The sequence below is a fragment of the Thermobia domestica genome, chromosome 3 (genome assembly GCF_964235325.1).
Source record: "Thermobia domestica chromosome 3, izTheDome1.hap1.1, whole genome shotgun sequence".
In the NCBI taxonomy this organism is placed as follows: domain Eukaryota; kingdom Metazoa; phylum Arthropoda; class Insecta; order Zygentoma; family Lepismatidae; genus Thermobia; species Thermobia domestica.
Window position 1 is genome coordinate 309,710,163 of NC_137456.1, and position 14,983 is coordinate 309,725,145.

The 14,983-nt window shown below is 33.9% G+C and overlaps 1 protein-coding gene across 2 annotated transcripts in view; it reads left to right on the forward strand.

Moving 5' to 3' along the window:
* Positions 1–14,983, forward strand: part of Orp8 (Oxysterol-binding protein-related protein 8) — a 108,080-nt gene that overhangs the window by 18,825 nt on the left and 74,272 nt on the right. Inside the window, exons 3-5 of one of the 2 annotated variants that reach the window (XM_081752573.1) lie at positions 3,728–3,835; positions 9,045–9,109; positions 13,257–13,493. In XM_081752573.1, the coding sequence (XP_081608699.1) occupies positions 3,728–3,835; positions 9,045–9,109; positions 13,257–13,493 (410 nt within the window). The remainder of the gene's footprint in view (positions 1–3,727; positions 3,836–9,044; positions 9,110–13,256; positions 13,494–14,983) is intronic. The other variant, XM_081752574.1, reaches the window with a different exon arrangement.

A 14,983-nucleotide genomic window follows, 5' to 3' on the forward strand; every position in this document is an offset into this window, starting at 1 on the left:
ATTTTCTATGGCGGTTTTTAATTGTCTTTGCATCCTGAACAGCTTGCCTCCCTTGTTGACCCCTCTCTACCGTTGGACTGCTGCATCTCAAATTTTGCTGCAATTTTGACTCTCTACTCAATGTTTGATCGTCCTGTCATCTCTGTCGCTTCAAAGGAACAACAAATGCTTTACAGGATCTGGAAAAAATAGGGAAAAAATGACATATTTTAGTCTATAAAACAAGATAACATTCATTACTAACTTTACATAACATTACTAAAAATTCACTGTTCAAAATAGGGAGTTACTTTCCGCCTATCCTGTGTATTTCGATAGTCACAGGCACACATGGTGGGACGTCACATGCATATGTTGTAAGCATTTTCTATAATTTGGCGATCCCTGCATTTAATGCGTCCCCGTTAGGCGTAATTCGGTCGGAATTGTCCCCCCCCCTAGTTTGGGAAAGCTAGCACTCTTACCATCTCTAGGGTTCAGAGGCAGCAACAGTTTAAAAAAGAAGACACGTTACAAAAATGGCATGATTTTACGAGTGAGACTTAACTCAGTGGAATTACACCAAAGACACAATTAAATTACTAATAAAATCTGCAACATGAGTTTGTAGTGTTTGGGATGCGCATGCTTATATAGGAAATGAAGAACATTGATAGTGTGGAAAACAGACGTCATAGGTGTTAGTGTGTATGTACAGAATATAATATCTTTAAATGTACGCATGATTGAGAAAAAGAAATATAAACTCAAAGTAAAACTTCTAAATTCTACGACGAATGTGATAAACAGTTTCCCCTACTACTTACTGGGGTCATTATTGATGGTAGAAGAATGAGAAGAACAAATTTTGTGGCGGAAGAAATTAACGTCTGTAACGCTAATACTAGATTTTCTGTGTAATGCGTTGGTTTTATTTTTATTTTAAAATTATTTTTCTAAATGTATGAAAGAATTTAAAATTGAGTATTTAACTTTTTCAAACTGTTTTTCTGTTAACAACTGATGGAACTAAACTGGCACATGGTTTCAAATATTTTCTTGAACTATTTTTGGTCTACATCTGTTATTAAGTAGTTAGCGAATTATTCAATAGGAACTCCCGTCTTCATCAGTGACTTTATCTTGAATCATCTATAGCAGACTCATCACATCATAGTCAATACATCGTTGAGGCATAGAATTATCAAAACGTTCCTTTGGTAATAAAAAATATATACAGATATCTCGATAATATGAGTAACAAACGTTTTATTACCATAAGAAACGTTTTGCTTTCATACAATTGTACCACAACGGTTGATGCCCAGTGATGTGGTGAATTTGCTATAGATGCTTTAAGGTAACGACATAGAAGATGACGGAAGTGCCCATTGAAAATTTCGGTAATTAGTAAATAACAGACATATACCAAGATTAGTCCAAGTAAATATTTTCCTTGTAGTATTACCTTTGATAAAGAATATTGCATGAAATGGTTGAAATTATTGGGAAAGAAGATACAAGACCTCAGTTAGTTCTTTCCAGTTACGAACTTTTGCAATCAATCGGTATGTTTCATGCATATAACTGCAGTCGATTTTTAAAAAGTAATTGTATCTGTAATTGACTTTCCTGAAACTAACTTATAACAGGGTGTCTATCGGTCACGAATGTCACGAAGAAGTCACGAAATCAGAAAACGGTCATGAAAGTCAAGAAATTTAACTTTTGGGTCACGATTTATTTTATTTTCTTTTTTCTTTTTTAATCTGTACGAATGTAACTAGAGATTGGAAAATTTTGTTCTATAAAACTTCAAAATTCACCGCCAAAAATGTTTATGGTCGGCTCTAGACGCTATCAAATCGCAAGCAAAGCACACTTCTAATAAAAATTCGGCCTAATTGGCACCCAAATTCGCTCTTGACATTGCCCTTCAGCTAGCATCATTGACCAGTGGCAATGCAAATTGCATCACATTGCCGAAACACCTACTCATCTAACCAGTTTATTCAACTCTGGGAAGGTACCAAGTTTTTATTGGTCCAGGGAACAGTCTTTGAAAGTAGAGATAAGATACATATAAGTGCTAAAGAATATAGGTATTGTTTTTAGTTTTCTAATGTTACGAAATTTAATGATTTGCTAAAGAAAAGGTCACGTAAAAGTCACGAAATTTCATTTTGGAATTTTAGTAGACACCCTGTTGGGAGATGGTTTTCCTTATTCCACGAAGTTTTTTTTTTTTTACTTTTAAATAAAGATTTTATTATTATTATTATTATACATAAAGATTTCTTTGTTAAAAAATATTTGCTAGCATATATCCACGTAAAATTACATTTTATACACAAAGGAGTGTGTAACTTGAAATACACCAGCAGTTACATGGGCATTGGTGTATAAAATTGAATAAAAGAAATAAGTTTACAGTTGTGTACAAGACAGCTTATGCAGATTGTAGAAAGTGAGTATTGATAATTATTCGGAAATTGTTAGAAAAGTAAGCGAAATAATTATTTTTTCTTGGTTCCTAGGTGAAGAATAGGTTAATAAGTTATAAATATATGTTTCAGTCGTATCCAAAAATGCACAAAAGTGATATGCCACTTCGCCCAAATCTCTTCCAATACATTAAAATTAAAGTACATAATTGCAAATACTTAAGCTGAAATTACTCCCTGGTAAATGCAGTCAACCTTGACATAGAATTACCAATATAGATTATTATATGTCGTAGATATAGAATTACCAATTAAGTTATATAATTTGGTATCCATTCCGTTAGCTATGTCCTTCACGCAAGCATGACTTAGATCAATAAATGTCAGATATGGATGTATACCAAATCACAAAATTGGTGGAAGTGTGTCTAGATGTTAATTATTTTGTTTTTGTAAACAAAAAGACGGATTCTTTATTAGACCCCGCTGTCTCCAGTACTACAAAATATAGAAAGTAACTATTTTCAAACTAGAATATTAGAAGAATTAAAATGCATAAAATATCATAGATTCGTGGCTAAAAATCTTAGAATTTAGTGGTAGTCCTGATCACCAAAAATTCAGTAATTATATACGAAAAGAATAAAACAAGGAAAAAGCTTACTGCAAATTTATGTAAAGTGGTTTTGCTGACAAACCTTTTCATAAATGGAACTCTATAGTAAAACATCCTTCAGCAAAACACAGTTTAATTCTAATCTGGTTTGGTTTGAATATATATATATCATGGAAACTAATTTTTTTTTCTCTTTTTTAAAGTACATAAAACTGGTATTCGTGTAGTTATACAAACTAATACTTGTGATGTCTAAACTTTTTTTTATTATTTTTTTTCAGTATTCGTTACTAGGAGTAATAGGTTAAGTTTCCTTATAGTCAAATAGGGCCTTATGCAGAGTCGTTCTGACGCGTAATTAGCGCCATACTAAAGAGTCCGACTAACATATGTTTCCTGCGCTAGTCAGACCTTTAGTATGATATTAATCATACGTCAAAACGACTCTGCATAAGGCGGATAGTGTCTAAACTGTAATACTAAGTGGAAACGGTTCAAAAAAGACTAACTACTATCAGTAGGTGATTGTAATATGTATTTGTGAATAAATATGGGTATTAGAAAGTTGAAATTACTTAAAAAATATATTGGAAGATAGAGAGAATTCCGTAGATTTTCTGTAGCAGGCCACGTGTGTGTAAATGGGAAGGGAAAGAGCAACAACCTGTCATTTAATATATTGTTTTAGTAACAGAGGAGAAGAAATCTCGGAGAACCAGTCTTCAGGTGTTGCTGCCTAAGCTGCCCTCTAGTCAGGGTTCAAATGAGTCTCTCAACTATAGTCCAGTTTCACCAGGTACGCACGAGAAATATTCTATTGTAGCAGTTGTTGTGTAAACGAAATATAACTTCGTCGTGGAGTATTAATTGAGTGTTCACTTCTGTGAGCGACGTATAACTAATTGGTGTTAGAACGTATAGCTAAAACGCAATTATACATACTGCTTCTAATAACTAGCAGGGTATGGAATCTGTCCTCACAAAATTAGCTCAGAAATCAGGTTGTTGCGTTTCATAGTGTTTATTGTATTTGTAGTAGTCTTAAACTGTGTCCCTTAGAGTGTGCATGGAATGGGCTTAAGTTAGAGCATGCGATATATGTTTGCTTTCTTTTTTTCACGGTACATAATGTTGTGTGAATTGTGTAGTTAATTCTTTAAGCATGGTGGTGGTGTAGGGTTTATAGATATGTAGTTATTATTTTAGCAGATATTCAAATACAGTAATGTCACGAGTACGTATTTTAGTTCTAATCCTACAAAGTTCTGGAAAAGATCTTATTTTAAAGATGACTTGGGGAGTTACAATAAGTAGTGCCTTCGAATACATAGATACTATTCATGTAGTATGAAACTTGTATATAGTGGACGTTCTTAGACATTCTGGGATTCCATAGCATATAGTGCCAGATTTTTTTGGTCCTAAAAATGTAGCTTATTGGCGTAGACCTTTCTTACACCTTGGTCGTTCTTTCTTTGGCTCTGACAGCTAAGTGTGTATATGAAACAACGTTGCGAGTTCGTTATGACTTAACCCCTCGCGCTATGAAAGAAGGAAGAATACGCCAGATCAGAAATCGGCACTGGAGTGCAACAACCTTGAATTACAACAAACTGGTCAGTGGTGGGAGAAAGTAAGAGTGTATTAGAACCAAGGATCTTATAAAATAGAGGATCTGCCCTTACAACAAAATCTTGAAGCCATATGTCACAGTTTCACTACCCCTACTCTACCCACTGCGCCCAATAGGATCGCAATGTTTTGAGCCAACAATCATGGCGGAAATGAAAGTAGCCAATCAGACGATGGCAGAAACGAGAGTAGTCAATCAGACGTGCAGATGCTCGGTTGCTTTTTGCCTTCATCGATTTAATAGGCTGAAGATACACATGGACAGATCCTCTATTTATAACATCCTTGATTAGAACAGTGTAAACCACGCTTACTTGTATGCGTAGCTGCCGAAACCGAGGTGGAACGACCAATATTAGGGAAAGGCATAACAAGAATCTGAATCACACCTTAAAGAGGAAAACAATTTTTTTAAGAAGGTTTATTAAACTTCTGAAATTTATATGGCGCACGTAATTTCCAGTTTCAAAAATTTATTTAGAAATTTATTTATTTACTCAACACAGCAGACTCTAGGCCAAGTTCCAATGTTGTTCGTATATAAATAGACGGACTTGCAGTTCGGTCTTTGAAGAAAATTATACGTGTTTAAATGTTCATTAACTCATATATTTTTAAGTCTGCTCTTATATACTGTCTTCGACATCCCAAGAAACATACATCAGACATCTTTTCAGCTGCATTGTAGGACGCAGTCATCCTCCATATAGGAAACTTAAAGAAAATAGTATTTGTTCTTTCCCTTTTGTAGTAAAATGTACTAGTATTTCTTGCACGGATTTTACCTGACGGGACATGCAATTGAAGCAAGTCAATTTTACCATGAAATAGTTTGTATAGAAATAAAAGATTTCGTTCTCCACTATTTCAAAGTATATACGTATGGAAATTTGGTGTCTTTTCTGAATATTATAAATATTTTGGATACAGGTCGGTTTTTCTGTAAGTAATCTCGTGAAGTTTGTAAACTTTCAATTATGTCAATGTGTTTGTATTTTCGGTGTCTAAGAGTGTCGTATTCTAATTGTGCTTTCACAAAACAGAATGTTAATGTCATATCGTTTTGAATTATTTTAAACCGAGCCTCATAATAAAGCCAAGGTTTAGTATATGATTTGTTTATATTCAGTCTGGTAAGTGAAAGTCAATTTAGGATCAAATAGAACTTCTAGATCTTTAGTTAGGTGACTCCCAAGTAGTTCCTTCAATAGAGTAGTTGCGCGTGTTTTTTAGTGAAGGATTTATTCACATACATGTACGACTTAATCTTGTTATTATCATCCATTTACATCCATAACAAATCCATTTGTAGTATCACACAGGCCTCAATCTAGTTAATTTCAATATATATACAAACAGAATATGTTAGAGTAGTGAACGTAAAACGGTAGATCACTTATAACTAATAGACATAAGAAGGGACCAAGATTTAAGCCTTGAAAGGCTCCAGGTAACACTGTGATTTTTTGTATACGACGACCTGCTTACGATCGTGTAAATAGTGCAGAAAGAGGAGTTAATTTACGTTAACTTGTATAGCAATACATCCTGATCTACCAAATCAAATGCCTTTGAGAAGTCTAAATCATATCCACTTGACCTCCTCTATCCAACTCATTTGCAATAGAATCTAGCATAGGGGTTAAGTTAGTAGGCGTTGATTTATTCTTTAAGAAGCCATGCTGGTATTCTGATAGAACCAGGCCAGTATTTATATATTGTGTGCCCCTGTGCTCTAAATAATTTGCCGCCCCTGCAGAAAATTTGCTGAAACGACCCACCCGAAAACGACCAATATTAGAGTTGATTTCACAGTTTTTAAAGTCGCTGAGATGAATGGTGACAGTATTAATCCAATTCAACTTCTAGATCATACTCCATTCCCCAAGGAGGGGGCGAGATTTTAAAAGTAATCGAAAACGATTGATATTATTGTTGAATTCATAGTTTTCGAGGTCGCTAAGTTTAACGGTATCAGTTTTCATGGTGTTCAAGTACATCCTCACCCCTTGGGGTGGAGGTGGGAGAGGATGAGTTTTTAAAAATAATCAGATAAGCTAGCTAATCAGTAACTACTGTAGAGCGAATTAAACACATTAACATATTTTCTCGCGCTTGCGCGGGACTCTGCGGGTTGGTAGTTTTAAATATTCATTTTTCTGAATTTAAAAAAAAAAAAATCCAAAATTTGCCGCCCTGTGCTCGAGCACAGAATAGCACTTACCTAAATACGTGCCTGGATAGAACAGGCTTTATGTGGTACATTATCCAGTTGAATATTACTTACTGAAATACCTTGACAAATGCTATTGATGATAGGTATAAAATTCTGCATGTTCTTCGTATCACTAGATTTAACAATTGGACAAGTTATCTGTCTTTCTACTTAGGTTCAAACATTAAAATCAAATATATTTTACTAACTCAAATCTAATTACTAAAAAGAACAGGGAAATTCTAAATTCGTTTACTGCGTCTATAAGAGTTTTCTTGTTCGGTTTCGACCACTTATTTTGTAAGTCTGTCCACAAGGTTAAGTAACTCACGTGAAAATCCACTCACTTTATAAACATATTTTACACTTTTAGTGTAAGGGTTCTGAAATTCAAATAGGATCAAAATTCTGCTGCTTATGTAGTAAAAAGAAAAAAAAAAAGAGGAAAATAAAAGTAAAAAAGTACGGCGATTTCTTCATAAAACAACTGAATTAACAATTCTTCCGTATACTAACAATGCAAGAGTCCTGTAGGCACTATTAATGTATCTTTCTCTTAGGCGCCACTGCTTCTTTTCTCAATGTAATTTATACTTGATAAGTTATATTAAAATTAGTGATACAAGAAATTATTGAGTTTGTATTCGTTATAATACATTAGTATAATAGGGTGACCAGACGTCGCGTTTTTAAGGGATCGTTTCTTTTTTTTCAGAAAGGCGACCGGTGTCCGAGAAAAATGCATAAAGGACACAAAATATCTTATCCTTTCTGCCTCGTTAGGTACATACCAGGGAACGTCCGAAAATAAGTTTCTCCTGGCGACTGTGGACAGAAGTAGAGATGCAAGACCAAAAGTAGCATGTGACATTAAAAATCAGACGTACCTTTATTTTTCCACATAAGTACCACGTATATTGAGACATTTGCCATATCGGTCTATAAGCTTCAAAAACTCTTCCAGGAAAAATTCAGGGCTCTACATACGGGAGAAGCGTAGAACAGGTTCTGTGACTTCAGCATTACTTACAAAGCGTCTGCCGCCAAGAATCTTCTTCAAGGTCAGACGTAAATGGAAGTCACAGGGTGCGAGATTAGGACTGTGTGGCGGATAGGCAAGGTGCTCCCACCCAAGAGTTGGAATATGGTTTCGCGTTGCCGTCGCTGAGTGTGGTCTCGCATTGTCATCCAACAACAGAACATTAGATGTGAGAAGGCCAGGCCGCTTGCTCCGAATTGCCTCCTTCAGTTTCGACAGGGTGTGGCAACCGCTCGCACTGCTTCCTTTGACCACAACGTCTAAATGCACCTTCTCTCCATAGCTACCAAGCTCAGACTGAGAGACTCGTCTCCGCTTTGCGCAGGCGCTGCGACGGCGCCATCTGCAAGATTGCGGGCGAACGATACCCACTTATGTCTGGGTGTGTTGCGCGTGCAATCGCTGTCTTGTTTCCCTCCATTACTGTTCGGTTTCCTTGGGAAAATGAGAGGGAAAACTTACGTTCGGACTCCCCTTCGTAATAATTTCAAATATCTTCGCTTCGTATACTAGTAATTTGTTAAATGAACTTCTAAAGTTTCTTTGAAGGGAAAACAATCCCTTCTAGACGAAATTTAATTGTTAAAAAATGATACTTTTTTTAAAATATAGTAAACCTCAAGAGACATTCGATGTCCCTAATTTTGAATCTTATTAAATATAAAAATTGAGTCTGATTAAATAAATCACTGGCATAATGATGATATAACAATGATTGTACCTAAGTGGGTTGTCAAATTATGCCAGTTTGCCGAATGTCCCTCATTCTTTTCTTTCTTGTCTGGTCACCCTGTAGCATAATAACGATATAGTACGGTAGAATAAAAAGTTGTAGAGCCGTAATTTTTTAGGGATAAATCTAATCCATTAGCTGTATATACTTTAAGTAAAATTGAAATTAAGTAAGATATTAACTATACGTAGAATAAGGGTACCGGAATCTTTTGAAATACGATGGATTTTTCTTTCTCCCCCCTTCCTCTACAATTTAGTTAACATGGCTAGTGGTGGCAAAAACACATGACATTCCTATACAAGTGAGTCTCCTGGAATTTGAATTTATAATTTGTGTAGAAGTGTGTGCTAATTCAGTCATTAATATTTAATTTGCCTTTTCAGGAGTATCAAGTTGGTTAGAAGCTTCCGGTAGTCCAAAAATAACCGAATCTCCTTCACCTGATAAGGTGAGTTAGTCGAAACTAATGATAATAACAATTAAATAAGTTGAAACATAAATATGGCATTTTGGATTATATAAATTCAGTTTATTCCTTTCGGTACAAAGCAGACATGATATAAAACATGATTCCATGTTATATTTTCATATCTTTTAGATTGTCTTTCGTATCCTTATGAGCATAAGTTTCTTTGCTGTCTTTCGTATCTTTATAAGCATAAGTTTTTTCGCTACAATGCAAGCCTGTTTTGGGTATCGTGAAAGTACGACTTTCCATCATGAGATATTACTATGCTTGACACCATTTCTCAGTCAAGGGAATACAAGCAAATAGTTTTGGTCTGGCTGCTTGGCACATAAGCAACTGAAATAACATTTTTATTCATGTACATGGTACACTCATGTCCAAAATTATTGTCGCATGTCTATAAATATATTGTTGTAGGAATATAATTTGATAACGAATTCGTCCGGTATTTCTTATAATGTTGCTATGTGTATAATCGGCAAAGATATGTATGTGGCAAATTTCATGTCAAAAGATCAGTAAATAAGAACAATAAAACAAAAATAAAACTTTCTTGTCCATTTAGCAACATTTTGTGTTACTCACTCTAATTTTTGTATTTATAATTCTTTCCCTTTGAAATTTACCACAAATATACATTTCCCAATTACACACATAGTATCAATATTAAAAGTACCCTGCAAATTCATTATCGAATTATATTCTTACAAGAAGACAGTTATAGATATGCGACAATCATTTCGGACACGAGTGTACATATTTCTGAAAGAAAAAAATATATACGAGGGTAAGCCACAAATTATCCGCAATGTAGCTGTAACTTTTCTTACATTATTCACTTCATACTGGCCTCTGTCGTCGTTTATTTTATTGTTATGCTGTTGTGGTCATGTTTCTCTTTGGTTCAAACTTGTAATGGAACGACCATGATCTATCTGCAACAAAAGGAGGAATTAGGATCAAACTTTCATAGCATGACCACAACAGCATAAAAATAAAATAAACGAGGACAGAGGTCAATATGAATAATAAGAAAAGATACCGTTACATTTCGGATAATTGCTCACCGATATTGAATATGGCCTGTGCTTCAAACTATCCCGCTTTGATTCTGTCCTTAACTTGTTTCTTCCTATTGTAAACAAAGAGTTCCTTCAGTGCGTAGTCTTAATAAAACAGTCCCCCTAAAGAAACGTAATACTCAGACTCCACTTACACTTACTTGGCCCATGGTTGCAGACTCTCTGTTTCTCCATAAAATTATCAATGGGAAAATTAACTCCGAATTATTGGTCTCCGTTCTAAATTTTCGCGTACCTTCTCACCTTACTCACAATCATACACTAACATATGTAACACCCAGACTATCAATCATACAACGTTCCGTATACGTTCAGGCTGGCATCATTATATAATAGTTGATCGTCAGATGTTGATATTTTTGACTCTGAAAATCATTTTAAAAACAAATTAAGATTTCTTTAAATATGTTACATTTGTATATATGTAAGTATATGTTGTGTTATTTTTATTATTCTTTTAAAATTTTTCTTCTTTCTTTTTTTTGTTAGTTCTTATATACGTTGTTACATTGTTTCAGTGTAAAATCTACATTGACCTGTAACATTGTTGAAGCATTTAGAAATAAGTAAATAATTTTTGACTTACCCTTGTAAAATAAGTAAAATAAACTGCTATAGACAGACTAAAAATTCAATTTAAGCAGTTGATATATCTCCACATAAAATTAAAATCTTTCCTTGCTAGTCTAGTGACAAGCATCTGCACCTTTGATGCATGTAGTCCCTGGTTCGATTACTGATGGGATAACATTAAAAATTTGAACGCATTATGATGGATCAGATTCCACCTTAAACTATAGGTCCATGTTTCATATGGTATTAGTGTTGAAAAGGGCGCTAAAACTCCAACAAAAACAAACAGCACGTAAAATTAAAGAAGCATGTTACATTCGTTATACCAACGAGTGCAAGGATATGTCTGACATAAAACTTCTCTGTGTTAGTATAGTACGGTAGACACAAATTATATAAAGTTTTTTTTTTTTTTTTAAAAAAAAAGAAAATAATAACAAGATATATATTATAAATAAATATGATAGAAATTATAATGAAATATTATGCCTAAAGGACAATGAAATATTATGCCTGCCATTCAAAATACCTAATTTGGCAAATGAAATTAAGTAAGCTTATTGGTTGGGACTCTACATTACAATACTTGAATCTGCCAGTGTTCTTCTCCAAAAATAGAATTCCGTAGAGACTTCCAAATATAGTACAAAAATGTGCTTCATACCATATCCAAATGGCCTTTTAGATTACTCGAGTCGGAAGTCAAAATATCCATTTGATTCGCAATCATTCCCACTAATTTTGCTTACAATATTGCACATTACAGTTTCCATATATAATTACACTTAATTTTTCACTTTGTACTGTCACTAATTATATCAAATAATTTTCTAATATACACAATTGTTCTAATATATTGTTTAAAGTAATTGTTCTCAGTTCATAAAAGTCGATAGCCATTGCTAATGACATGCGACGTTACTTCAATATGATGAACAAAACGTATCTTATACTTCAGGTGATTTCTTGTCTTATCTTCTAGACCAGCGTTTCCCAACCGGTGTGCCGTGAATGCGCCGCTGGTGTGCCGCGAGGAATCGAAACAAAATTATTAATTTTATAGCAATCAAATTGCAAAACGTAGGGAAAAATTGTATATTTGTATTTCACATTACTATGAACCTCTACTATGAATCTACAATTTTAAGTTTCATACCGGATTACTGTTTTGTACAATTCTAATGTTAAAAAAAGTATTTGTTATCATTGTTATGAGCATTACTGCTTCTTTATTGTTGCAGACTATTACGTAAGTTGAAAATTTAAAATATCATTCAATCCTTTCGACAAATTACCTACATTTGTGGTTTAAAAGTAAAAGAGATTTGTTTGTTCGTTCGTTATTTAGTGATCTTCCTTCTTATTAAAAGGTTGGATACTGTTTTTAAAAAGAAAGCGTATTTTTAAAAACCTGAGTCCAATATTTCATTGCAATTGTTTTCTATTTTTAAATTAGAATGAAAAATAAGCACAATGATTTACCACGGGGAAAAAACATTGATAGAGCTTTCTTCTCTGTGAGAAGGAGATCAATAATCACAGAAAAAATACCACTGTGTTTTATTTACAAATAATAATATCTATATAAGTGTGCCGCGAGAATCCAAGTAACACCCGTAGTGTGCCGCAAGTTGAAAAAGGTTGGGAAACGCTGCTCTAGACCAACACTTGTTCGTCCAACAGGTTTAAAAGAACTCATAGCTTACATCATCTCTTCAGAGCATCAGCTGACCTTGAGAACAATTAAGCTAATCAAGATGAAATTAATCACTTATTCCTTTTTTTCCTTTATTTTTTTCCCAATAAACATACAAATAAATAAATCACTTAAGAGACGCTAAGATCAATTAGTAGCCTGCTTGGTAAGGTCGGAGTGGAACACGGTGGATCAGTGGTAGAGCGTTCACCTCTGGTGCTGAGGTCCCTGGTTCGATCCCAGCTCGCGCCAAGTGGGCTTTGTGGTGGAGAAACACCATATTCGTGGGTTTTCTCGGTTTTTTTCCGTTTCTTCCCACTTTATTAATTTCACCATTGTGTTCATTTCTCATCATCACCGTCTCCGTTAGCTTAGCCAGCATAATTGTGGAACGTAAAACTGAAAGATTCCATTTCATTTTCGGTAAGGTCGGACTCCATGAATTCCGGTTCAGCTCGTGTACTTAAGTACAAAGTAAATGGGTGTTTGAATTAATCATTGAATACCTTAAGAATATAAGTAATTCAGTTCCTTCCGTAGTCAGTCAGCCAGAATTTCTAATAATAGAACAACTTAGATTTAAACTGAATTTTTGTGAAGTGAGTATTATCTATGTAAAATGTAGTGTACTGTGAATGAAATCTAATGGACAGATACACGTACATCGATACACGCTCAATGTCTGTATAATTTATAAATGTAAATATAAGTTAATGCGACAATTTGCTCAAAGGTTTTAGAATTCTTAACTGATGTAATTCTTTCCTTGTTTCAGCTTCAGCCTGATGCTTCCGGAAAACTTACACGGAAAGAGTCGTACAAAGCACAGCGAAAGAACTATCGTCGTGAAAAGAAAAGAGTTGCTGATGAACTTCTAAATACCTTAAAAGATCCGTCTGTTGTTGTGTTAGCAGATTGGTTAAAAGTTCGCGGAACTTTAAAAAGTTGGACCAAATTATGGTGTGTTCTCAAGCCTGGCCTTCTTTTACTTTATAAAAGTCCTAAAACAAAGGTAAGAATATAAGATTTTTATAAGGTTCATTCTTAAATATGCAGGTTAGATTTATAATCAGCTTAACAAGAAATTTAAAGTCAAAAACAATTCCGATGAAGGTGAGAAATTGAGTTCGGGACCACGCAGTTAAACGAGAGAGAAAATGATCCTTTTTGCTGGAAATCACATAACCTCTTAGTTTGCGAATATTGATTAAAATCAGAAATATTTCGATTTTCTTTTACCCTGAAATGAGTGCAACGTGCATTGTGCATTTTTTAGTGTTACTAGCTGAACCTGCGCTCTGTACACAGCGCATCATTCGCATATGAGCATAAATCTCCTCATTCCTCACAACATATGTACATGTCCCTTTACAGACACAAGTGAAAGACGTCTTGATAAAAATAATCGCAAGGGGTATCATAAAGGAGAGATTTTTTTCGATTATTTTTTCTCAATATCTCACACCGTTTGCAAGATTTGAGCCTACTTCCAATTGGAGTTTCTAATTCATGTATGACCAGTGTTTTCTTTCTTCTTGCATGCAGTATGTAATAAGCAAATATATTACATATACAATTAATTATAATGTCAGTTATATATGGTGTTCATTGGGCAAAACAATCAAAAAATAAAGATTTATCTTAGACTCGAGAAATGGTTTAGATTCGAGAAATGGTTATCCTTTCTTTTCCATTATTATTTGGCCATGAAACAAACGCCTGAGACATATACAACCCCAATATACAACAATGTAGTGTTGGAATGTATAACGCATAAAATATGATGCTCTAGTTTTTTTTTTTTTTTTTTAAATTTCAACGCTTCCAGTGTATCCTTAAAAAAATGTAATAAAGAAATAATGCCCATGTTTTTTTTTTTTTTTAAATATTCAATTAGAACTGGACAATCTACGCAAAATTTCCAATCGATCAGTGAAAACGTCATCTTTCTAGAGCCTGTAGTTTCCGAGATCTCATTTTCGAAAGAATTGACCACAAACATATAAACGTCCCCAACATATAGTTTAAAAGAACTCGGAAGATGGAAGCACAATTCACATGTATTGATTTTAGAGAAGGCTTATTAAAATACAAAGGCTTTGAACAATAATTTTATATCATAAACTTTATAAAAAAGATATAGTTAACTAATTTAGACTATTTAAAGTACAAATACTTAAAATGTGTCTCTCTATTAAACGTGAAATCACACATAACTGTAAATGAAAGATTTGAAAGATAAAATTATAGGTTGGAGCTCAGGCACTTTTAATTGCTATTGTAGCATTTTAATAGATAGATAATTAAAGTATGTTTTTGTAAGTAAAATGATATAATAAAGAAATAGCATAATGAAAAGTATCAGCTAAATCGTTTTTCCTCTCTCACTTTTCCTGCTAGTATGAGTTATAAATACCGAGGAACAAACATATATATGTTCTAACTCTTAATCTGATCATTGGAATTACAGCTGATATTTCTGGAGTTTCGTCTGTTATAGAG